This window comes from Pelodiscus sinensis, chromosome 1, assembly GCF_052426305.1.
Source record: "Pelodiscus sinensis isolate ZL-2025 chromosome 1, ASM5242630v1, whole genome shotgun sequence".
NCBI lineage: Eukaryota > Metazoa > Chordata > Testudines > Trionychidae > Pelodiscus > Pelodiscus sinensis.
In genome coordinates, this window is record NC_143052.1 from 3,055,897 (window position 1) to 3,081,059 (window position 25,163).

Sequence of the window (25,163 nt, forward strand, 5' to 3'; positions counted from 1 at the left end):
CACACCCCGTGCCGCCCACCACGGGCTGCAGCGTCTCTCCCAGCGCAGCCAGCGTGACTCCTCCCGGCCTCAGGGCTGCCCCACAGAGCCGCTGGGCACCCCCGGCAGCCAGGGCAGCCCTGCCCACTGCCGGGGGCACGGGACCCTGGGCCAGGCAGCGCGAGGCGACTGGGGGAGCCGCAGAGCCAAACTCCCCTCCACGCAGGGCCAGCGGCTCGGCAAGGACGGGGACCCACGGCCCCCTCGCAATCATTTGCTGTAGCCCTGTGCTGAGCTCTCCCCTCCCGGCGGGCTCCCGGCCTCGGCTCACAGCTGGGTCCCCTCCACCCGTATGATCCCAGGTCCACGGCTCACGCTCCTCTCCTCGCCGCTCAGCCTTGGCGGCAGCACCCACGTCCCCGGCCGCTGCCCCGCCGCAGAGGCCCCCGACACCCGCACGGGCGTGCCCAGTGGGCCCTCGGTGGCTCCCAGAACACACCGGGGGCCTCGGGCACCCGAGAGGCGCTGGGAACAGAGCGCGAACGCCCAGTGCCCCGGCTGGGTCCCAGCACACGCAGGCCCTTCTGCGGGCAGCCGCCTCCCTAGCACAGACACTGCCTGGACACAACGCTCGGGGCACACGCTCTCCTCCCGCTGACCCCGCAGGGGACAGACCGGATGGCAGAAAAGGTGTGCGTACCGCTGCTTCGTCCTCCGCGGCAGGCTGATAGAGACAGACAGAGATAGCACAGTGAGTTACAGGCACGACACTCAGCACAGCGGCCAGGAGACGCACACGGCAGCCGCCAGCCCAGGGAGGCCGTGGCGGACGCACACAGCGAAGCCACAACAACAGGCAGGAAGAGCAGCAGGGAAGCAAAGCACAGAAAGGGGGGGGGGGTCTCCCCGGGGTGCAGCCCCACAACGGCGACGGCCACTGCCCACTCCCGGGGCCGTGTCCCTGAGCCTGGCCCCCGCCGAGGCCTGGCGCTCTCAGCCCGACAGCGCCAGGAGCAGGCCTGGGCCCCGGCCGGCAGGCGGCACCTCCCCTCTGCGCTCCAGGGGCCGGTCGCCCGCCTGCAGCCCTGGCCAGGCCGCCCGCCGCGTCTTGCGCATGCTCCCAGGCCGGCCGGCAGGCGGCACCTCCCCTCTGCGCTCCAGGGGCCGGTCGCCTGCCTGCAGCCCTGGCCAGGGCGCCCGCCGCGTCTTGCGCATGCTCCCAGGCCGGCCGGCCGGCAGCCCCAAGCCACAGTGTGGAGACAAACCGGCACGTCTCCTGGGGCCTGAGACCCCTCCCCCGCGGGCATCGCACACCCCTGGCCTCCAGGCCCCCTCGCTGGCACCACGGGGCAGCTGACCCGGAGGGATCCCGGAGCCGGCCTGGCCAGCGCCTGCGACTCGGCCCCTGCCGGAGGGGCTGCCGGGGCTCCGCGAGCTCGAGGATGCACGTTCAGGCGCGTCAGCTCCCGGCCAGCACCACGCAAGGGAGCCACGTGGCAGCACGACAGCCGAGCCTGTGGCGGCCCCGACCCGACGGGCCCCCGGCCCAGGCCTTTCGGTGCGAGTCGAGCGAGACTCCGAGCCAGGCCCCCGGGCAGGCCGCCCAGCTCGGGAAGCGGTCAGACGCCGTGTGAGCGCCTGGGCTACGGCTGCCTTCTCACCCGCCCGCCCTGCCAGACTCCCCATGCCGCTGGGCGAGGCGCGCCCCCCCCCCCCCAGGCTCCCTCACCAGCCCTTGGGAGCCCACCAGCTACTGGATCCTGGAGGGCACAGCCAGGCTGTTCCTGAGGGTGGGGGGGAGGGGGAGAACGCCAGAGTGTGTGTGTGGGGGGGGGGCCCAGAGCGTGGCCTGGCTGTTCCCGAGGGCGGGGGGGGAGGGAGAACACCAGAGCGTGGGAGGGGGGCCCAGAGCGTGGCCCCGGTTCCCGAGGGTGGGAGGGGGGGGGGAGGAGAACGCCAGAGCGTGGGAGGGGGGCCCAGAGCGTGGCCCCGGTTCCCGAGGGCGGGGGGGAGGGAGAACGCCCGAGCGTGGGAGGGGGGCCCAGAGCGTGGCCCCGGTTCCCGAGGGTGGGAGGGGGGGGGAGGAGAACGCCAGAGCGTGGGAGGGGGGCCCAGAGCGTGGCCCCGGTTCCCGAGGGTGGGAGGGGGGGGGGAGGAGAACGCCAGAGCGTGGGAGGGGGGCCCAGAGCGTGGCCCCGGTTCCCGAGGGCGGGGGGGAGGGAGAACGCCAGAGCATGGGAGGGGGGCCCAGAGCGTGGCCCCGGTTCCCGAGGGTGGGAGGGGGGGGGGAGGAGAACGCCAGAGCGTGGGAGGGGGGCCCAGAGCGTGGCCCCGGTTCCCGAGGGCGGGGGGGAGGGAGAACGCCCGAGCGTGGGAGGGGGGCCCAGAGCGTGGCCCCGGTTCCCGAGGGCGGGGGGGGAGGGAGAACGCCAGAGCGTGGGAGGGGTGCCCAGAGCGTGGCCCCGGTTCCCGAGGGCGGGGGGGGAGGGAGAACGCCAGAGCGTGGGAGGGGGGCCCAGAGCGTGGCCCCGGTTCCCGAGGGCGGGGGGGAGGGAGAACGCCCGAGCGTGGGAGGGGGGCCCAGAGCGTGGCCCCGGTTCCCGAGGGCGGGGGGGAGGGAGAACGCCAGAGCGTGGGAGGGGGCCCAGAGCGTGGCCCCGGTTCCCGAGGGCGGGGGGGGAGGGAGAACGCCAGAGCGTGGGAGGGGGGCCCAGAGCGTGGCCCCGGTTCCCGAGGGCGGGGGGGGGGAGGGAGAACGCCAGAGCGTGGGAGGGGGGCCCAGAGCGTGGCCCCGGTTCCCGAGGGCGGGGGGGAGGGAGAACGCCAGAGCGTGGGAGGGGGGCCCAGAGCATGGCCCCGGTTCCCGAGGGCGGGGGGGAGGGAGAACGCCAGAGCGTGGGAGGGGGGCCCAGAGCGTGGCCCCGGTTCCCGAGGGCGGGGGGGGGAGGGAGAACGCCAGAGCGTGGGAGGGGGGCCCAGAGCGTGGCCCCGGTTCCCGAGGGCGGGGGGGAGGGAGAACGCCAGAGCGTGGGAGGGGGGCCCAGAGCGTGGCCCCGGTTCCCGAGGGCGGGGGGGAGGGAGAACGCCAGAGCGTGGGAGGGGGGCCCAGAGGGTGGCCCCGGTTCCCGAGGGTGGGGGGGGGGCCCAGAGCGTGGCCCCGGTTCCCGAGGGCGGGGGGGAGGGAGAACGTCAGAGCGTGGGAGGGGGGCCCAGAGCGTGGCCCCGGTTCCCGAGGGCGGGGGGGGGGGAGGGAGAACGCCAGAGCGTGGGAGGGGGCCCAGAGCATGGCCCCGGTTCCCGAGGGCGGGGGGGGGGAGGGAGAACGCCAGAGCGTGGGAGGGGGGCCCAGAGCATGGCCCCGGTTCCCGAGGGCGGGGGGGAGGGAGAACGCCAGAGCGTGGGAGGGGGCCCAGAGCATGGCCCCGGTTCCCGAGGGCGGGGGGGAGGGAGAACGCCAGAGCGTGGGAGGGGGGCCCAGAGCGTGGCCCCGGTTCCCGAGGGCGGGGGGGGGAGGGAGAACGCCAGAGCGTGGGAGGGGGGCCCAGAGCGTGGCCCCGGTTCCCGAGGGCGGGGGGGAGGGAGAACGCCAGAGCGTGGGAGGGGGGCCCAGAGCGTGGCCCCGGTTCCCGAGGGCGGGGCGTAGGGAGAACGCCAGAGCGTGGGAGGGGGGCCCAGAGGGTGGCCCCGGTTCCCGAGGGTGGGGGGGGGGCCCAGAGCGTGGCCCCGGTTCCCGAGGGCGGGGGGGAGGGAGAACGCCAGAGCGTGGGAGGGGGGCCCAGAGCGTGGCCCCGGTTCCCGAGGGCGGGGGGGGGGGGGAGGGAGAACACCAGAGCGTGGGAGGGGGCCCAGAGCATGGCCCCGGTTCCCGAGGGCGGGGGGGGGGGGGGAGGGAGAACGCCAGAGCGTGGGAGGGGGCCCAGAGCATGGCCCCGGTTCCCGAGGGCGGGGGGGGGGAGGGAGAACGCCAGAGCGTGGGAGGGGGGCCCAGAGCATGGCCCCGGTTCCCGAGGGCGGGGGGGAGGGAGAACGCCAGAGCGTGGGAGGGGGGCCCAGAGCGTGGCCCCGGTTCCCGAGGGCGGGGGGGGGGGAGGGAGAACACCAGAGCGTGGGAGGGGGGCCCAGAGCGTGGCCCCGGTTCCCGAGGGCGGGGGGGAGGGAGAACGCCAGAGCGTGGGAGGGGGGCCCAGAGCGTGGCCCCGGTTCCCGAGGGCGGGGGGGAGGGAGAACGCCAGAGCGTGGGAGGGGGGCCCAGAGCGTGGCCCCGGTTCCCGAGGGCGGGGGGGAGGGAGAACGCCAGAGCGTGGGAGGGGGGCCCAGAGCGTGGCCCCGGTTCCCGAGGGCGGGGGGGAGGGAGAACGCCAGAGCGTGGGAGGGGGGCCCAGAGCGTGGCCCCGGTTCCCGAGGGCGGGGGGGAGGGAGAACGCCAGAGCGTGGGAGGGGGCCCAGAGCGTGGCCCTGGTTCCCGAGGGCGGGGGGTAGGGAGAACGCCAGAGCGTGGGAGGGGGGCCCAGAGCGTGGCCCCGGTTCCCGAGGGCGGGGGGGAGGGAGAACGCCCGAGCGTGGGAGGGGGGCCCAGAGCGTGGCCCCGGTTCCCGAGGGCGGGGGGGGGGAGGGAGAACGCCAGAGCGTGGGAGGGGGGCCCAGAGCGTGGCCCCGGTTCCCGAGGGCGGGGGGGGGGGGGGAGGGAGAACGCCAGAGCGTGGGGGGGGGCCCAGAGCGTGGCCCCGGTTCCCGAGGGCGGGGGGGGGGGAGGGAGAACGCCAGAGCGTGGGGGGGGGCCCAGAGCGTGGCCCCGGTTCCCGAGGACGGGGGGGGGGGAGGGAGAACGCCAGAGCGTGGGGGGGGGCCCAGAGCGTGGCCCCGGTTCCCGAGGGCGGGCGCCAGGGCGCTGGGTGGTGCCAGCTCCTCCCAAGCCCCGCGGCAGACGGAGGAGCAGCAGCGCTGCTGGCGCACACCCAGTGCGCACAGCGACCGCGCGGCCGGCCCCCGCCGCCATCAGGCCCTTCTCCCGGAGGGCGCGACGTGGAGCGAGCCGAGCCAGGACTCCGGCTGCGGCCGATCCCCCCGCGGCAGCGCCAGTCCCCGGCCCCCGGCTACTCCCGGCACTGCCCTGAGCCGCCGGCAGGAGGCAGGGACGGGGCAGGCCGGGCGGTTGCTGCTGGCCCAGCCCTAGCCCCGCGGGGAGACGCCAGCTCCAGCACTCGGCAGCCACAGCACCCCCGCCCCCAGGCGCTGTGCCCCTGCGCCGTTCCCAGCCCGCCCCGCCCGGCTGCCCTGGGGCCCCGGGAGAGGAGCGGGCGCCCACCTGAGCTCCCCCGGTGATGGGGATGGTGCACGTCAGGAGGTTGCCGATGACGTTCTCCAGCGACGCGCTCAGCCCGTCCACGTAGATGGTGTAGATCAGACCCAGGCTGTTCTGCAGGGACGCAGAGCACAGGGGTGGCCAGGGCCCGAGGCAGACAGACCCCGGGACCCCGGCACCCGGCCACGTGGAGAACAGCCCCAGCGCCAGGCCCCCGGCTCGCCAGGCAGGCAGGGCCCCGCCATCCCCCGCCCCCCAGCTCGCCAGGCAGGCAGGGCCCCGCCGCCCCCCGGCTCGCCAGGCAGGCAGGGCCCCGCCGTCCCCCGCCCCCCAGCTCGCCAGGCAGACAGGGCCCCGCCGCCCCCCGCCCCCCAGCTCGCCAGGCAGACAGGGCCCCGCCGCCCCCCGCCCCCCAGGCAGGCAGGGCCCCGCCGCCCCCCGCCCCCCAGGCAGGCAGGGCCCCGCCGCCCCCCGGCTCGCCAGGCAGGCAGGGCCCCGCCGTCCCCCGCCCCCCAGCTCGCCAGGCAGGCAGGGCCCGGCCCCACAGGCAGACAGGGCCCCGCCGTCCCCCGCCCCCCAGGCAGGCAGGCAGGGCCCCGCCGCCCCCCGCCCCCCAGCTCGCCAGGCAGGCAGGGCCCCGCCGCCCCCCGCCCCCCCAGGCAGGCAGGGCCCCGCCGCCCCCCGCCCCCCAGCTCGCCAGGGCCCCGCCGCCCCCTGCCCCCCAGCTCGCCAGGCAGGCAGGGCCCCGCCGCCCCCCGCCCCGCCAGGCAGGCAGGGCCCCGCTGCCCCCCGCCCCCCAGCTCGCCAGGCAGGCAGGGCCCCGCCGTCCCCGGCCCCACAGGCAGACAGGGCCCCGCCGCCCCCCGCCCCCCAGCTCGCCAGGCAGGCAGGGCCCCGCCGCCCCCCGCCCCCCAGCTCGCCAGGCAGGCAGGGCCCCGCTGCCCCCCGCCCCCCAGCTCGCCAGGCAGGCAGGGCCCCGCCGTCCCCGGCCCCACAGGCAGGCAGGGCCCCGCCGTCCCCGGCCCCACAGGCAGACAGGGCACCGCCGCCCCCGGCCTCCCACCTCCGGCCCCCCGAGAGGGCGGCTGGCCCAGGGCTCTCATGCCTGCCTTGGCCAGCAAGCAGCAGCGACATTCGGGCAGAGCTCGGCAAACAAGCCAGGCGGTAACCAGGCCCGTCCCAGCCTCGGGAGGGGCAGCGGGTGCAATCCAAAGATGGGAGAAAGGCCCCACCAGGAACAGCTGGAGCTTCGAATGTTACTGGGGGAGGGCGAGGCTGCGGGCGGCCAGCTGGGGGGGCCACACCCTGCTCCAGAGCCAGACAGCTCGAGGGCAGGAGGGGGGAGCCAGCGCGGGCCGGCTGCTCCCCAGGGCGGGGGGGTGGAGCGGAAGCCGCCCGAGGGCAGAGCAGGCACCAGGGCACGGTGCTCAGAAGCTGGCCACTGGGCGGGCGGAGGTTCCCGGGGCCACGGACCCCCCCACCCCCCGCTCCCCAGAGGCAGCCCCGCGCCCCCCCTTACCCGGAAAACCTCTGTGTGGTCCAGGCGGGACACCAGCACCAAACTCTTGGGAGCAAAGAGCTGGGCGGGCTGGATGAGGGACGACGGCTCCTCCTCCTCCTCCTCGCCCTTCCTGGGGTGGCCCTGAGACGGGGGAGAGACCGGACGTGAGGGGGGAGGAGACGCCCCCTCCCCGGCGCCCCTCGGCCAGCCCCACGGGCACTGGGCCCCCCGGGGCGTTACCTGGGCGCGCTCCACGGCCTCCCAGAAGGTGAAGCAGGCGCAGTAGTGCCGCTCCGAGCTGATGTCCGTCAGGACGGCCACGAAGAAGCTGGGGGGGTTCCGCTCGCTGAAGAGCTGCCAGCCGCTCGGCTGACAAAACTGCAGGAGGCGAAGGGGGGAGAGCGTCAGCTGGAGCCCCCTCCCCTCCCCCGGCCAGCGGGCGGCCAGGACTCCCGGGGGCCGCATGGGACCGGCCGGCGCCTCAGGGCGGGCTGCTGGGCTCCCGGCCCCGCCGACGTGGCAAGTACCGGTGGGAATCACACACGCGGGGCTCCCCCATCCAAGCTGTGCTTCCCCCCCAAGCTGTGCTTCCCGCCCCCCTTACTCCTGGGCAGCCCCACCCCCTTCCGGCCAGTTCCCCCCTCCCCCGATATCCAGCCCCCATGACCAGCCCCATTCCACCCGCCCCCGCCCCCATGACCAGCCCTGCTTCCCATTGCCCCATTGCCGCCCCCCCTTCTTCTCGGCCAGCACTGCTCCCTTCCTGGCCACGCCCCCCCCAATGAAGCGCGTTCAGGTTTTTTGTTTTGTTTTTAAATGATTATACCTGGTAACCGCTAGCAGTGATCGAGGTTCTCGGAGGCTCTGTGTGTGTGTGTGTGTGTGGGGGGGGGGGGGGGGCTATTTCCCCCCTCAATAACTTTGGCCCCCCCCTTCTTTTTCCCTTCAACATAATTTTTTCCCACTGTTTTTTTGGGGGGGGCGATGAGGGGGGTGTTCGGTATTTTCTTTCAGCCATCTGGCACCCCTCGCGGCCAGTGTAAAGAGAGGCTGGGGCCTGCTCCGGTCGCCCGGCCCGCTCATAGAATCATAGAATCATAGAATAATAGGACTGGAAGGGACCTCGAGAGGTCATCGAGTCCAGCCCCCCGCCCTCAAGGCAGGACCAAGCTCCGTCTACACCATCCCTGACAGATGTCTATCTAACCTGTTCTTAAATATCTCCAGAGAGGGAGATTCCACCACCTCCCTTGGCAATTTATTCCAATATTTGACCACCCTGACAGTTAGGAATTTTTTCCTAATGTCCAATCTAAACCTCCCCTGCTGCACTTTAAGCCCATTACTCCTTGTCCTGTCCTCAGAAACCAAGAGGAACAAATTTTCGCCTTCCTCCTTGTGACACCCTTTTAGATATTTGAAAACCGCTATCATGTCCCCCCTTAATCTTCTTTTTTCCAAACTAAACAAGCCCAGTTCATGAAGCCTGGCTTCATAGGTCATGTTCTCTAAACCTTTAATCATTCTTGTCGCTCTTCTCTGTACCCTTTCCAATTTCTCCACATCTTTCTTGAAATGTGGCGCCCAGAACTGGACACAGTACTCCAGCTGAGGCCTAACTAGTGCAGAATAGAGCGGCAGAATGACTTCACGAGTTTTGCTTACAACACACCTGTTGATACAACCTAGAATCATATTTGCTTTTTTTGCAACAGCATCACACTGTTGACTCATATTCAACTTGTGGTCCACTATGACCCCTAGATCCCTTTCCGCCATGCTCCTTCCTAGACAGTCGCTTCCCATCTTGTATGTATGGAACTGATTGTTCCTTCCTAAGTGGAGCACTCTGCATTTCTCCTTATTAAACCTCATCCTGTTTACCTCTGACCATTTCTCTAACTTGCTAAGGTCATTTTGAATTATGTCCCTATCCTCCAAAGAAGTTGCAACCCCACCCAGTTTGGTATCATCTGCAAACTTAATAAGAGTACTCTCTATCCCAATATCTACATCATTGATGAAGATATTGAATAGTACGGGTCCCAAAACAGACCCTTGAGGAACTCCACTTGTTATCCCTTTCCAGCAGGATTTAGAACCGTTAACAACAACTCTCTGACTACGGTTATCCAGCCAATTATGCACCCACCTTATCGTGGCCCTATCTAAGTTATATTTGCCTAGTTTATCAATAAGAATATCATGCGAGACCGTATCAAATGCCTTACTAAAGTCTAGGTATATGACATCCACCGCTTCTCCCTTATCCACAAGGCTCGTTATCTTTTCAAAGAAAGCTATCAGATTAGTTTGGCATGACTTGTTCTTCACAAACCCATGCTGGCTATTCCCTATCACTTTATTACTTTCCAAGTGTTTGCATACGATTTCCTTAATTACCTGCTCCATTATCTTCCCTGGGACAGACGTTAAACTGACCGGTCTATAATTTCCTGGGTTGTTCTTATTCCCCTTTTTATAGATGGGCACAATATTTGCCCTTTTCCAGTCTTCTGGAATCTCCCCTGTCTGCCATGATTTTTCAAAGATCATAGCTAAAGGCTCAGATACCTCCTCTATCAGCTCCTTGAGTATCCTGGGATGCATTTCATCAGGACCTGGTGACTTGCTGACATCTAACTTTCCTAAGTGATTTTTAACTTGTTCTTTGTGTATCCTATCTTCTAAACTTACCCTCTCTCTGCTTGTATTCACTATGTTAGGCACACCTCCAGACTTCTCGGTGAAGACCGAAACAAAGAAGTCATTGAGCATCTCCGCCATTTCCAAGTTCCCTGTTACTGCTTCTCCCTCCTCGCTAAGCAGTGGGCCTACCCTGTCCTTGGTCTTCCTCTTGCTTTTAATGTATTTATAAAAGGTCTTCTTGTTTCCCTTTATGCCTGTAGCTAGTTTGATCTCATTTTGTGCCTTTGCCTTTCTAATCTTGCCCCTGCATTCCCGTGTTGCTTGCCTATATTCCTCCTTTGTTAGTTGTCCTAGTTTCCATTTTTTATATGACTCCTTTTTTATTTTGAGATCATGCAAGATCTCCTTGTTAAGCCAAGCTGGTCTTTTGCCATATTTTCTATCTTTCCTACACAGCGGAATTGTTTGCTTTTGGGCCCTTAACAACGTCCCTTTGAAATACTTCCAACTCTCCTCAGTTGTTTTTCCCTTCAGTCTTGCTTCCCATGGGACCTTACCTACAAGTTCTCTGAGCTTATCAAAATCTGCCTTCCTGAAATCCATTACCTCAATTGTGCTGGTCTCCCTTCTACCTTTCCTTAAGATCATGAACTCTATTATTTCGTGATCACTGTCCCCTATACTGTCTTCCACTTTCAAGTTCTCAACTAGTTCCTCCCTATTTGTTAAAACCCGGGGGCACGCACACGCCGCCGGCCAGCCGCCGGATACTCACCAGCTCGATGCCCTGGGGGAAGGGGTTATCCTCCCAGTCCTTCTCCGGGAAGCGCTGCAGGATCTGCCCCTGGCCATCCCCGCTCCCTGCAACGGGCACAAGGGGAGCGTTAGCAGGCGGCTGTGGCCAGCTGCCATTTCACCCTCCTGCCAGAGCCAGGCAAAGCACCAGCAGCAAACTCCGGTGCCGCGGCCAAGCGGCGCCCTGCGGTAGCCAGCACCCCCCAGCTAACCCCGACCCCGCGCCGGGAGGGAAGAAGTGGCTCCCCGGGGCGGGGGGAAAGCGATTTACTCCCCAGGCTACACAGCAAGTCAATGGCGGAGCTACGTCAGGAGTCGGACCTTCGACTCCCAAGCCCGCCCCCCCACGCACGTTCCGGCGCCACCGCAGGGCCCTTCCCCAAACACAGCAAGGCAACAACGGCGAGCGAGTCCCAACTGAGCCAACCGCGCACCTCCCCGGAGCGCCGCGCCCTGTGCCGGCGCCATCCCACGGCGCCCAGACTCAGCGCTTCGTACGCCCGGCAGGGCATCCCACACGCCTTTCCTCGCGCTAGGAGACTGGAATCGCCGGGCACCTCTCACCAGCTGCAGTTTGCTCTCTGCATTTCACTCCGCGTGGCCCACAGCACCGCCCAGGCCAGTCGACGGTCTGTCCCTGAACACCTGCCTGAAGCTGCAACACTCGCGTTGCGAGAAACGTACACTCCTAACTGAGTGACTCCCGCCCGTCCTGTTTCCACCTCGCGGCAGGGCTCGCTAGCCCCCCGCTGGATCCCACGTCACCGACAGACTCTCCCGTGGACCCGGCAGGCCGTGGGAAGTGAGGACTCCCACGAGGGACGTCACTGCTACCATCAGCATTGGCATGAACAAGTCTGGGGGCAGCACTGACCCCTCTCCGAGTGTTGCGGGGATCCAGGTTCCTACAGCGCCAGGCTAGTGCCCAGTTCGTAGAAACACCCCCATTTCCGCTTTTGGAAGGGGACTCCAGGGACTGGCCGGCCGAGACAGGTGCAGGGTCCCTCGCACTGGCGATACCCGTAGGAAACGCTGCGCGGATGAAACCGGCCGATACTGGCCACTCCGCGCGTGGGCAACGGTGACGAACCGTCTCGTGGCCACAGGCTGCCCGCCGCGCCCTCCAATCCCAGCGTGTCTGCCCCACGCACTCAGCCGGCTCTCCCTCCGCGGCCGTGCAGGCTGTTCTAGCCGCGCCAGTGTCTCTGTTCAGCCAAACCAGGGCCCCCTCGGCATTTACAGAGCTCCGGCTGCAGAGGGCACCACACTCCATCCCGTCCACCTCCGGAACCTCACCTGCAGCTGCTTGTAGCCACAGCCGGCTGGCCCCCGCCCCTCTGGCTGCGCACCAGGAAGAGCTGCACTCCGACACGCGTGGGCCAGACAGGGCTATTTTGGGGAGCTAGAACAGTTTCTACCCTCGGCTCGCCGCCAGCCGCCCACCACTGTATTCAAGGCGCAGACAGCAGACGGCCCGCCAGCTCTCACCGAGGACCAGAAAGGAAAGGTCGGCCCCACGTTCTGCCCATAAGCAGTGGCCCGGTGAGGCTGGCGGGTGCCCTGTTCCCTGCCTCCAGACACGCCCTCTCCACCCGCTGCCGTCTCGTGTGCCTCCTCCCAGACAGCAACACTCACACCGAGCCAACAGCTTCCCTCGGAGCCGAACGCCGGCCCTCTCAGAGCGCGGCCAGAGAGAAGCGCAGGCAAACTCAGGCAGGGCACAACCCCTGCCCAAAGCCCAGACCCGTAGCCTCCCAGAGCCGCGTTTCTATGCAAACTGGACATTTTATGCTGCTGCAAGTCAATTCCAGCAGGGATGAGCCAGCTGGCCTGTTGCCATTCACTGCGCCGCTTTCCACACACTCAGATCTTAGGGGCAGAATGGACCAATTTGACAGACTCCTAGAATCAGCCCCTGTCTTGTTACCCCCACGCACAGAACATTTGCTTCCCAAACCAGACGACAATACAAGCGCGTCAGAGACCGGCGCCTCGGGAACTGCTTCCTCTCCTTTTCACCCTCAAACGACAACAGAGCCAACTGGGATATGAATCCCTTGCCTGCCATGCACAGGGCAGGATGCACAAGTCACAGCGCGTGACACTGCAGCCAGCGCTGGCTTTGCTAGTGACTTGTAGATGGACATTCGCCTCGTTTTGCAACAGCCTAGCTGAGATGCACCCCGGGGAGACGCTGCCGAGAACGCTGCTAGTGCGCCCTGCCTCACCGACTCGCCAACCCTTCCAGGAACTCATCTGAAAGCCGCTGAGCTGGCAAACATTTCTGCAGCCCTTCATGCCGCTGCCAGGGCGTCTGTCCCTCGGCTCCCCATATATCCACGGCGGGAGCTGCTGGGCTGTCTGGCCCCCTCGTGACACGGCTGCAGGCCTGTGCTTTTAAGCAGGGATGGTAAATAGCGATTGATTCAACAGTGGAGTAACCTCATGAATTCTTATGTTACTCAACTATTTGATAGTCCCTGGGGGCGGGGCCGGCAGCCAGCGTGCTCCAGCCCCACTCCCGGAGAGCCACCCCACTCTGAGCTGCGCTGCAGCCGCTGGATCCGAGGAAGCAGCGCGGGGCGCCAGGCGGGAGCTGCTCTGCTAGGGGAGCCAGTTTAAAAACCAGCTCCCGTTGCGGCCCGGCTGCCTGTCGCCCCGCGCTGCTGCCTCCGATCCAGGGGTGGCAGCAGCCCGTCTCGGGGGGAAGGTGAGCTCCCGGACTCAGCGCAAGCCAGAACTGAGCCGGGCTGCCTGCCCAGCTCCTATGCTTTAAATGCAGAGCTGTAGCAGGGGTAGGTCTTGGACCAGCGCCAGCCAAAGTGACCAGGCTGCTGGCCAGCCTGCTAAAAGATGTACGGGGGGGGGGGGGGGCCGCTAAAAGATGTACGGGGGGGGGCTGCTAAAAGATGTACGGGGGGGTGCATGTCATCTGTCACATTAACCAACAAGCCTTTGCGTATCGATTCCTCAACTGCGCTATTACATCCCTACTGTCGTGTCCCGCTCTGAAGCGCTGGCATGGTGACCCCTCAGGCTGCACGCTCAGGTCGGGGCTGGGTGCGCTTTGCAGGCTGGGGAGGCTGGGCCAGAGCAGCTCTACACTGTGTCCCACAGAGGAAACGGCCTGTGTCCTCGGCGCTCTGCCTCCCGCCGGCCTGAGAGCGGCAGCCACACGGCTCCCAGGACACCAGAGGGAGGAAAAAGGAGGGAAATGGATTTTCACAGGGCCAGGGGGCCCGAGCCATTGACTGAACCAGGAAGGGACAGGAACAAAACCCTCTGCAACGACGTACGCGGCTCCACTCGCCCAGCACCTCATCCCTTAGCAATCTCACCGGGGCCATCAAAGGACGGAAGAATCCCAAGCAGAGTTACAAGCTGGGGACCAACCGGTTAAGTAGCAGTTCTGCAGAAAAGGACCTGGGGGTTACAGTGGATGAGAAGCTGGAGATGAGTCAACAGTGTGCCCTTGTAGCCAAGAAGGCAAATGGCATATTCGGTTGCATTAAGAGGAGCATTGCCAGCAGATCCAGAGATGTCATTATTCCCCTTTATTCGGCTTCGGTGAGGCCACATCTGGAGTATTGTGTCCAGTTCTGGGCCCCCCACTACAAAAAGGATGTGGACACATTGGAGAGGGTCCAGTGGAGGGCAACCAAAATGATTAGGGGGCTGGAGCATATGACTTATGAGGAGAGGCTGAGGGAGTTGGGTCTGATTAGTCTGCAGAAGCGAAGAGTGAGGGGGGATTTGAGAGCAGCCTTCAACTTCCTGAAGGGAGGTTCCAAAGAGGCTGGAGAGAGGCTGTTCTCAGTGGTGACAGATGCAGAACAAGGAGCAGTGGGCTCAAGTTGCGGTGGGAGAGGTCCAGGTTGGATATTAGGAAAAACTATTTCACTAGGAAGGTGGTGAAGCGCTGGGCTGGGTTCCCTAGGGAGGTGGTGGAGTCTCCATCCCTAGAGGTGGTTAAGTCTCGGCTTGACACAGCCCTGGCCGGGTTGATTTAGTTGGGGTCGGTCCTGCCTAGAGCAGGGGGCTGGACTCGACCTTCTGAGGTCTCTTCCAGTTCTATGATTCTATGACTCTGCACAATGGGCCGCAGCCGTTTGCTTTCCCAGTCTGGGGCATGGTCCCACCGACGGCACTGAGCACGTCCACACCTGGGTGTCCTGTCGCACAGGGGCAAGTGAAACCACCGCAGAGCGCACACGCACACACACACACACACACACACACACACACACAGGATAGCGCGCACGAACGCACGCATGCACACACAGAGGACAGCACGCACGCACACACACACACACGATAGCTCCTCCTGGCAAAGAAGCGGGGTAGGACACTTCCCATACAAGCAGCACCAGCATCCACCTGCCCCTCACTTGAAACCCCAGGCTAAGAATGAATTCGGCGGCTCCAGGGAAGCCTCGGGGAGGGAAGGGGGGGGGTTCGAGGAGTGTCCCCAAGGCCTTAGGGCTGCCGTGCACCCCTGGGCTCTGCAGCGGGCCCACCACCGTTAACACACTGGCACACAAAGGCCCGGGAGGGCTGGGAGCTGTGGCTGAGCTGGAGCAGTGCATGCTGGGAACTGTCCCCCGAGAGGTGTCGCCGCAGCCAGGCAGGGCTCCGGGGCTGCTGACGAGCTCGCCGGGCGGCCTCTGCACGAGGCAGCGTCCAGACAGCCCTCTTCTCTAGGGGAGGGGCCATGAAACGCGGGCACGGCAGCGGCCATGCACAAACCACCTGCTGCATCGTGAACGGATGCCAGGGCAGGCCAGTCTGCCAGGAAACTGCTCACCACACAGGCATCCCCTCCGCCCCGTGCGGTCCCAGGGCAAAGCGGCGTGTCTCTGCACAAGCCCAGAGCAGGCAAACCCTCAAACGCCCATCCCCGGAGCGGGCGCAGCTCCCTGGTGCCCCGAGTCCAGCCCCTGGCTAAGCAGGACTGCGGGAAGGGAAACCCCCACAGCCGCCTAGTGCGGAGGCAAACTGCCGTCAGGTCGGGTGAGGAGCGCAAGGCTACGTGCAGCCTCGGGTCCCGGCGCCGGCCAGGCCGGGGGGCTCCACAGCACGCCAGGTGACAGGAATGGCGCCAACGCCAGGCTGCAGGACTCCCCTGGCCACAGGGAGTACAGCCAGGGAGTCCCCAGGGCCTGCTTGCCTGGGGCATGACGTAGCGGGGGGCTGTCTTCTTTGTAAGTCAGCGTTCCCACCTGCTGCGCTGGGCGGTTCCCACGGACTCACCCACGTGTGGATTGGCCCAGACACCTGGGCCCAGCCTGAGCGGATAAGGCTCCTCCCAGGGGGGAGACAAAGGAAGGGAGGCGGAGGTGGCCACCTGGCTGGGAGGCAGGGCCCGGGCGCTGGGCAGTTTTTGGCTGGGAAACATGGAGAGAAGAGACTAAGCTGAGTCCTGGGGGTTCAGGGGCCTGTGGAGCCCCCCCAAGGGGTCAGACTGCCTGGCCCTGACTCCGGTAACCACGTCACGTCTGTGCTGGGCTGTGTCCTGGAGATGAGTCCTCCCCCCCCCGCTTGTCTCTGCTGGGCCTCACCCCTCAGTCTCACTCCGCTCCGAAGGGGGAACCAGGAAGTCCCACAGCAGGACCCCTCACTCCGCCCGGCTGGCCAGCCTGTCTGCTCTCACGCGTGTGCTTCAAACTCGCATCTGCAGCGGCAGAGCGTGCCGCCTTCGGCTCAGCCCTCGAGCCCGCAGACACGCACGGCACAGTGACATGCGGGGGGTCCGGTCAACAGCGCCGCTCCGGCAGGCACTGAGCGCGAAAGCCGGGGTGGAGACGCCCAAGCACTGGGAAGTGTCACCGGCACCTCATGCCGACAGGCCCGCGAGCGCCACGGTTACGGCTGTAGGGCTTGGCTAGCCGACGGCCGGGAAGTGCATCCTGATGGTACAATCACCGAGGGAGACGACTGGCTGAGCACGGGGTAGGACACCCAGCCGGGACAACGCACCGTACCCCGAGCACCACGCGCTCCACCCAGCAGAGACTTCGCACCCACGCTGGGATTGGTCCGGGTGGGGGGAGGGAAACTCCACTATTTGGGTCACTTCCACCCAGCCTGGGCTAACCCGCGACACTGCGCAGGGGAACGATCCTGCCCCGGGCCTACAAGAGACCGAGTGGGGCGTCCCATCCCCAGCACCGGATGTGATGCGAACCCTCCGTCAACGGCACCCGGCAATTCCACCGACAAGTCGCCGCAAAGCTGGGGCTGAGCCGCTGCCCGAGAGGAAGGCGCTGCCAAGCAAGGAGATTTTTATAGAGGAGCTAAAATTAAACGTCTCCACAGAACGGGACGGTGTTTCCTCCTGAAGAGCCCTTTTTGTAGCAGCCCGTGTCTATTTTCACAGCAGCCCCCGCGGCCCCCAAAGCTGTCATTACCCTGCCACTCCCCAGCTGAGCTCTGGAGGTGGCCGCAGGCCGTGCCAGCTCATTCGAGGCCCGTGGCTATCCCAGCGCCTGCCGGAGCCGGGCAGGCTGCGATCCCTGCTGCTCTGCGCTGCAGCCCGGGACCCAGCTCTGAGCTGCCACGGGAAACAGGAACCGTGGACGGAACCGGAGGCCCTGCCACGCCATCGGACGGATCAAACAATGCAGCAAAGCCAGAGAGTCCCCACACTGAAATCGCTCCAAAGCGACGGGCCCCCAGCAGCCCTTGGCTGCTGCCTCATGCTTTAGGCCTCTGGGAGGCAAAGAGCCATGGCCAGAAAACCCAGCCTGCTAGGGCCAGAGCCACGATGAGCACCACCAACTCAGGGCTGGCCACGAAGCCTGGCACATTCCCCGATTCACAGGCTGCCACGGACAGACGCACTACTCCGGCCCCCGTCTCTCGCAGGCCAGACAGCCGCCTCCATTCATCCCAACGTGGATCTTTTACAGAACCATCCAAGCTTGACTGAGAAATTGTCAGGGGTGGAGGATTCACGCCAGCCCTTGGTCAATCCCTCGCCCCATGAGACGAGCGCCCCTTGTTTCCAGAGTGCTAGACGGCTTCCCACTTCCCTTCTCCACCTGCAAAGGCTCATCAGCCAACACCCCAAAACAGGGCAGGGCACGGGGGCCTCAGGGCTGTTCCAGTGGGCCAGTGCCTGCATCTCACCAGCTTTCTGCCCTTCAGGCCAGAGAAGCAAACTCAGCAGGCTGGATTCGCTCCACCGCCTCTCCCAGCCAGGGATCGTACCAGTCCAGAACCTCTCTCCCGGCTCAGTCTCTCGAAGAATACCTCGAGTCCAGTGGCATAATCCTGCAGGGCAGGGGGTCGAGGAAGGGACACGACCTACCAGAAACAATAGGGCCGTGAAGTCAGGAACACGACACGCCTGCTGATCTGAAGCCCCACGCACTTGCCAAGAGGAAAACTGAGCTTATCTTTAGAAACACTGAGGTCCAAGAGGAAGCAATTTAAAAATATCCGTCTGCTTCCGAGAGAGCCTGTCCCAGAAAGCTCTGCTCAAGGCCCGGGGAGCTCCTGGCAAAGGCAGAGAGAAGCTTTTTACAGCTGCCTGCCACTTGTTCACCCATATCTGTGTTTCTGGAAACCGCCTTTATGCAGCGGGCAGTCCTTATCCAGCTCCTCCGGCTTATCACAATAATCGGCTGAACCTTCCGCAAGAGCAGCGTGCCAAGACTAGCACGCCAGCCAGCACGCTCCCTGCCCCGTCTGCCAGGCCTCCTCAGGAAGCTGCCTCCGGGGCACGCCAGGTCTGGCTTGAAAGCAGGGGACCAACTGGCAAGGCAGCTCCCTCAGGGCAAGGGGGAATTCAGGCTCCGAGTCTGTTCATGTGCCTGTAGAGAGGGGCCAGGCTAGTTAGTGGCCTCCCCCAGCCGACCCAAGGCCAGGAGAACCAGCATCAAGTGACCCCAACTCTGGGCTCTTCCCACAGCCCCAGAGCACTGCCCCCAAAAGGCAGCGCGCCGACAGCCCAGCGCGTGTGGGGCCCCGACAGGAAGGTGACAGATCCAGCCCCTAGTATGGAGGATGAGACACGGCGCATGCTCCACGGGGAGGAGGGCACCTCCAGCCTCTGGTTTCTCCCCCAGGCGTCTCCAGAGGGACACAGGAAGGTGCGAGGGCAACAGGCACCACAGGGGAGATCAGCCCTGAGCAAATCCTGCCAGAACCATTGGAGAATCCCCGGCTCTGTCAAAGCAAGCGCCCGCCCCGCCCCGCTGTGCGTGATGGAAGGAAAGGAACACGTGCACCAGGGATCCCTCTAAGGCCTCCCCTCCACGGACAGGGCGAGTTTGGCTAGTGCACCAACACGGAGGCCCTGGGCGCTTCTTTGGGCGTGTGCCACCGTGGCACCCAAGGGATTAACAAATATCTTGCGTATCTGCTTTTAAATGTTGTGGGAAAATACTAACACAAGGGACCGTGAACAAGGCGCAGGACGTGAATTGTTTATTTAATATGGAGTCAAATAAAAAGAAAATCCATACTGCAAAACGTTCAGTAGCGAGCGCCCTCTGCCAGACCCTCCTCCAGCTGGCTTCCTTTCAGGGACCCATTGGCCTTTCCAACTAACATTGCTGAGCGTGTGAGGGACACACTCTCTCTTGCACTCCTAGACAACAGCTGATTGACTTCTTCCCCCCATTCACATTGGGTCTCAGGGCTCGGTTTTATTTTGGACCAGAGATGAAGTCAATCCAGTACAATTCTAGACCGTGCTTTTTATTTCTTACAGATAAAAAGGCAACTTAGAAAATGTAGTTCCCTGGACTGCTTTTGCTGCACACGAGACACGCAGATCAAAGCTAAAGCTCCCTGATGAATCAAGTGAAGATTTCCCTTAACTGTCTGATTTGACCCACTCATACACATTCCTCAAAGCTTGAATGTCTATTCATAAAAAGAATGTCTAAAAGACAAGGAATATTCTTGGCTTTATGCCAGAGTGTACAGGCACTTGACTGTATTATTTCAACTGCAAGAGATCTTATTTGTCCTCAAAGTAAAGACTTGTGTGTGTGCATGGAAAGATTCTCAAAGGAATTTGTGTAAAGCTAAGTGGGGTTCCGCAGGGGTCTGTTTTGGGTCCGGCTCTGTTCAATATCTTCATCAACGATTTAGATATTGGTATAGAAAGTACGCTTAGTAAGTTTGCAGATGATCCCAAGCTGGGAGGGTTGCGACTGCTCTGGAGGATAGGGTCATAATTCAAAATGACCTGGACAAACTGGAGAAATGCTCTGAAGTAAACAGGATGAAGTTTAACAAAGACAAATGCAAAGTGCTCCACTTAGGAAGGAACAATCAGTTTCACATACAGAATGGGAAGCGACTGTCTGGGAAGGAGTACGGCAGAAAGGGATCTAGGGGTTATAGTGCACCACAAGCTGAATGCGAGTCAGCAGTGTGATGCTGTTGCAAAGAAAGCAAACATGATTCTGGGAGGTATTAACAGGTGTGTTGTGAGCAAGACACGAGAAGTCATTCTTCCGCTCTACTCTGCACTGCTGTGACGTAGTGGGGGTACCTTGCTGGTTGCTATGCTGGGCAGTGGGTTGTGAGTGACCTCCACTGGCTGCTGGCTGCAGCACAGCCCAGCAGGGCAGGGGATGAGTCATTATACAAGGGGGCTTCGAACCTGTCCGACCAGTTATCTCCCAGGGAGCGGAACAATGGGAAGAAGGGGAGTGGAGCCCTGGCTGGGGGCAGGGCTGGAAGTGAGGGAGTTAGGATTCTGGCTGGTATCATGGAGGAAGCAGCCTAGGCAACGGGCTGGGGTTTAGGGACCCAGGCTCCCCCATCTCAAGGGGGGCTGAGGCATCCTAGGCCTGCCCTGGAACCAGATTACATCTGTGCTATATCCTGGAGAAGCAATAAACTCCCTCTGTTCTACTGGCTGGTGGAGTCTGTTCGTGCCATTACGGGGGTGCAGGAGACGGGAAAACCCCAACACGCCATCACAACTGGTTAGGCCTCAGTTGGAGTATAGTGTCCAGTTCTGGGCACTGCATTTCAAGAAGGATGTGGAGATATTGGAGAGGGTCCAGAGAAGAGCAACAAGAATGATGAAAGGTCTAGAGAACATGAGCTATGAGGGAAGGCTGAAGGAATTGGGTTTGTTTAGTTTAGAAAAGAGAAGATTGAGGGGGGTCATGAGAGCCATTTTCAGGTATCTAAAAGGGTGTTATTAGGAGGAGGGAGAAAACTTGTTCATCTTGGCCTCTGAGGATAGAACAAGAAGCAATGGGCTTAAACTGCAGCAAGGGAGGTTTAGGTTGGACATTAGGAAAAAGTTGTCAGACACTGTAATAAATTGCCCAGGGAGGTTGTGGAATCCCCATCTCTGGAGATATTTAAGAGCAGGTTAGAGAAATGTCTAGCAGGGATGGTCTAGACAGTGCTGGGTCCTGCCATGAGGGCAGGGGACTGGACTCGACCTCTCCAGGTCCCTTCCGGTCCTAGTATTCCATGATTCTGTGTCACATGCCAGCCCCCAGGCGGGGGATGACCAGTGACCGACTCAGAGCCCAGGGCTCTGCAATGGCCTCCAAGGCTCCCCTGCTGGAGCCGGGAGGAGCCCTTGCAGACAGCCCCACCGGAGTCCCAGCTGGCCAGGCCCCAGAGTCAATACGCTGTGCAGCCCAAACAGCGCTGCCTACGCGAGGCTCCACAGGGGAGCTACTAATAGTATCTGGGAAGGAAGTTGCTCTATTTTTACCCAGCGTCAAATGCCAACTGCCTACCCAGGGTGCTATTAGCCAGCTCCCAGTGCCCTTCTCGCCAATAATTACAGAGCCGCCCCCGCTGTCGCTTACCCACAGACTAAAACCAGCACCTCTGGCCCTGGCCGGTGCCTCCTCGCCATGCAACACACGGGCAGACAGCACGGTCACAGCCCCGGTGGGTCCTCTGTGGCTAGCTACACGACCGGCCCATGTTTCTCCCACAACGATGGCCAGGCAGGGAAAAGCAATGGGTTTGCCTGGACAGACCAGTCAAGCAATACAGCTGCTGGGAGCCTGCGCCGTCTCTTCCCAGAGCATCTCTCCAGTGCTCAATACCCCGGCTGACACACGCTCTATGCGCCTAGCGAGCAGGCGTCCTGCCAAAAACCCATCTGATGGGAAATGCAGCTTCTGCTACATCAAAAACCTCCCTGTGGAAACGGCAATTCCCCCCCCCCCTTTTTTTTTAAACCAGGAACGTCTCCGTGAAGTGGTTCATTGCAGGCTGGGGCAACATCTGACGGACTCTGCTACAGCATTTCAAGGGCGTTCGTGAAGTGCCTCCTCTCCAGGCAGGAGTTCCTTCGCCAGACCCCGCCTCAGGACGTGTAGCCTGGCCACAGAGCCCAGCCCCTATGGAACAAGGGCAGTTCAGCGCCCCGGGCCCCGGGCAACGGACATTTTCTAGATTTAATTTCCCACCGGAAAGTGGGACAAAAATCAACCCTGACAGGTCTGAACTTCCTGTGGAACACAGAGCCCAATTTACTGCCAGCTTGGCTCCTCCGTTTTGCCCGCACAAGGCCTTCCCAGGCTAGGGCACAGCTCCCGCTCTGGCTCTTCACCCCCGCACCTCAGCGAGCACGCGCAGCCAAGCAGTCACGGCGCCCCTGCCCAGCGCTACTGCAGACCGGCGAGCGCACCCCGGCCAGGCCTGCACAGCCCCTGAGTGCGAGAAACGGCCATTCTGTGCTTGCATGCTACCCTCCGCCCCGGGGAGAGACTGACCAGCAGCACGCCACTGACGGCAAGGGGCCGCGGGCCTCGAGGGAACAGCGACGGGGAAACAAGGCTCTTCAACAGAACAAGGCCACCTGGGAAGGGCTCTCATCCGCGCTCCGAAGGCCGGGAGGCAGGGGCATGTCTGGGGTGTGCTGGCAGGAAGCAAGAGAGCCATCTCTGCACCCCAGCAGCTCCACGAGCTACAACTGCTCATGGCAGAGGAAAGAGAATCCACGGACCCCACCAGAGCAAATCTTTACAGCTCACCAGCAGAGATGCGAGTGAAACCCGATCCATCAATTAATCTCCAGTCAGGGCCTGGCTACGCAGGCTAACTACCCTCTGCCCAGCTCCGCTTGGCATCTTCCACCACCCTTCCAGCACAGGGAGCCCCGGAGGCCTGGCAGACAGGCAGCTCCATCCCCAGAGAAGGTTTCCCAGCCAAATAACCCAAGCCAGGCTGTCAGACGCTAAAGCAGCACTGCGACTCGCCTCCTGCCTGGCCTGGAGGGGCGCTCCTGTCCCACAGATGCAGCTTGCAGAGGCGGACAGTTAAAAGCCTCTCGGCGCCAGTCTTACTGGAGAGAAGGCAGGCAGAATACATCCCCCCTCTTCTGTGCCAGAGCCAAGCGCACAGAGACTCGAGAGAAGGTGGAGCCGGGTCTCTCCGCAACATGCGCACACAGAGAACCAGGGAAAGCAACTGCAAGGAGCCGGCTGTATTTCGGAACCAGGTCTCATTTGACACACATGCACCCGGGCAACCCTGCATAGAGTGTGCACAACACACACGAGGGGGTGTTCGGGCTGACAGCTCTGTGGCTCTACAGACCACGCATGCAGCTGTAACGCTGCGTCAAGTGACTCGGGGCTCTCGGCCACGTAACGGTGCCTTCGGTTCGCAGGGGGCTGGGAGTCCCGGCTGACTCGTCTGCCAACCTTCGCTCCATGGGGCCAGGTCCCTCCGGAGGGCGCACAGAACGAGTGGGCCTCAGAAAACGAGCTCCGTTCACAAGCTTGGCTGAAACCCAGCAGCATCCCCTGGGGCCACAGGGGAGAGGGAAGGATGACCGCGCTCCCCCAGAACAGAGGGAATCGGTCCAACGGCGGGTAAACGAAGGCTGTGTCCACACCCCTGCCGATGTCAGTAATGCTGATGAGGGACTATCCCCCCACGCGCTGGAGCGACGACAGGGCCAGCGTGCACTGTGCTGTATGGCAGGAGAGCGTCTCACGCTGACAGCTTAGGCCCAGAATAGGGCAGGGGTGGACAATACTTGTCACAAGGGGGCCACTTCATTAATTTTGGCACGTGGCCACAGGCCAGCGCCGCGGCCCCTGGGAGGAGCGGGGCTGGGGGCCTGACATTAAAAACACAGCAACGGGCTCGCCGCTCCCAGCCTCGCCTGGCAGCTGCCCAGGGTTACCGGAACTATTTAAACAGGATCTGGCCCCTGCCGGGGTAGCGCCACGACTAGGAGACGTGAGCCATTTAAACAGGGTCCTGCTGCCTGAGCCACCACCTGGAAATTCAATGGCCCGGGCAGCAGGGTGTAAACAGAAAGCGGCCAGACGCCATCCACAGGCTGGATCCAAGTGTTAGATGGGCAGCGTCTTGCCCAGTCCTGCAATACAGAGTTCAACTCCATGACCTGGCCAGATCCCAGTGGGATGACTTCCTCCTGCTTCTCTCAACTCCACTTGGAATTTCAGTTAGATACAGGATTCCCCTTTGGCATAACACAGTACAGTAAGTAGCTTCCCTGCACGCTGTTAAGCAGCTGCCATGTTCCGCACCAGAGGTGGCAGCTTTTATATGTGGCAGATAAAACACCACACACAGGACTTAAGCATACCAGACACCAAGTGCTACGATACCCAGAAGAGCAGCTCTGTGTACCTGGAGAGCTTGTCTCTTTCACTAAGAGAAGCTAGTTCAATACATGCTATGACCTTACCCTCCTGGTCTCTAAGAGAGCTGGGAGCACTCACACCTTAGATCTGCAGATCTACTGGGATCTCACGGCAGCAAGTTCAGCCCTCCATGCTCTGACACGTCCAGGTAAACCTAGACCATCCCTGACAGGGGCTTGTCCAACCTGTTCCTAAAAAGCACCAGTAACGGGAACTCCACAACCTCTTCAGGAAGCCTCGTCCAAAGTTCAGCTACCCTTGTAGTTAGGAAGCTTTTCCCTAATTTCTACCCTAAGTCGCCTTTGCTGCCGATTAAGCCCATTGCTTCTGTGGCTGTGGAGGACAGCTGATCCCCATCCTTTGAGGTTTCCAGGTATGTTATGGGCTGTTAACTGGTTCCCTCCCGCACACGCAATAGTATTCTTTTCTCAAGATAAAACATGCCCAGGTTTTCTTAACACTTCCTGGCAAGTCAGGTTTTCTGAACCTTTGGTCATTTTTGTTGCTCTCTTCTGGACTCTCCATCTCTCCCCCAAAGTGTGGCTCCCAGTGCTGCGCTCCGGCCGAGGCTGCCAGCACCAGGAGCCACGCTCTGGCCGAGGCTTGAGTTTCATCTTATTGAATTCAGACCACTTCTCCAGTATCTCAAGGCCATTTTGAATTCTAATCCTGTCCTCCAAAATGCTGGCAGCCCCTCCTGACTTAGTGTCATCTGCAAAATTGTAAGGACTTTCTCCACGTCATTACCCAAGTCATCAATGAAAATATTAAGTGGTTGTGAAGCCAGAATATGGAACCTCTGAGAGTTACTCCGAGAACAGTCTTTCAACCAGTCGTGCACCCCACTTTATAGTAATTTCATCTAGACCACACTTCCCTCGTTTGCCATGTGACAAGTACTGCATATAAAAAGCCTTCCTAAAAATGAAAATATGAAGTTACAGGCTTTCCAATCCATTACAGGCTTTACCCAATCCATTAGACCAGTAATCCCATGAAAAAAGGAAATCAGGTTGGTTTGACAATTTGTTCTAGACAGGGTGGATAAAAATAGATTTTAATTTTTTTTATTTAAATCAGGTTTTTATTATTTTTAAATCAATACAATTCTAAATTTCTCATTTAAAAACAACAGTTCCAGTTGCATCTTGTCACACACACACTGCACCTACCCTGGCAGTCTCATAAAAATGAGCTGTTAGTGCTAACTCCCAGCTCTTGCTCCTTGAACGTTCTGGGTTTGCATTTCTGTTGCTCAGCAGGTTCCAGGTACATGTGTAGACACAGACCGGAGCTGGGTGGGGTTGGGTTTGTT

The 25,163-nt window shown here is 62.4% G+C and overlaps 1 protein-coding gene across 4 annotated transcripts in view; it reads right to left on the reverse strand.

Moving 5' to 3' along the window:
* SBF1 (SET binding factor 1) overlaps positions 1–25,163 on the reverse strand; it is a 117,298-nt gene that overhangs the window by 37,944 nt on the left and 54,191 nt on the right. For all 4 annotated transcript variants that reach the window (XM_075924298.2, XM_075924271.2, XM_075924264.2 and 1 more), the window contains exons 2-5: positions 10,207–10,292; positions 7,023–7,160; positions 6,801–6,923; positions 5,285–5,395 (exon numbers count right to left, since the gene is read on the reverse strand). In XM_075924298.2, the coding sequence (XP_075780413.2) occupies positions 5,285–5,395; positions 6,801–6,923; positions 7,023–7,160; positions 10,207–10,292 (458 nt within the window). The remainder of the gene's footprint in view (positions 1–5,284; positions 5,396–6,800; positions 6,924–7,022; positions 7,161–10,206; positions 10,293–25,163) is intronic.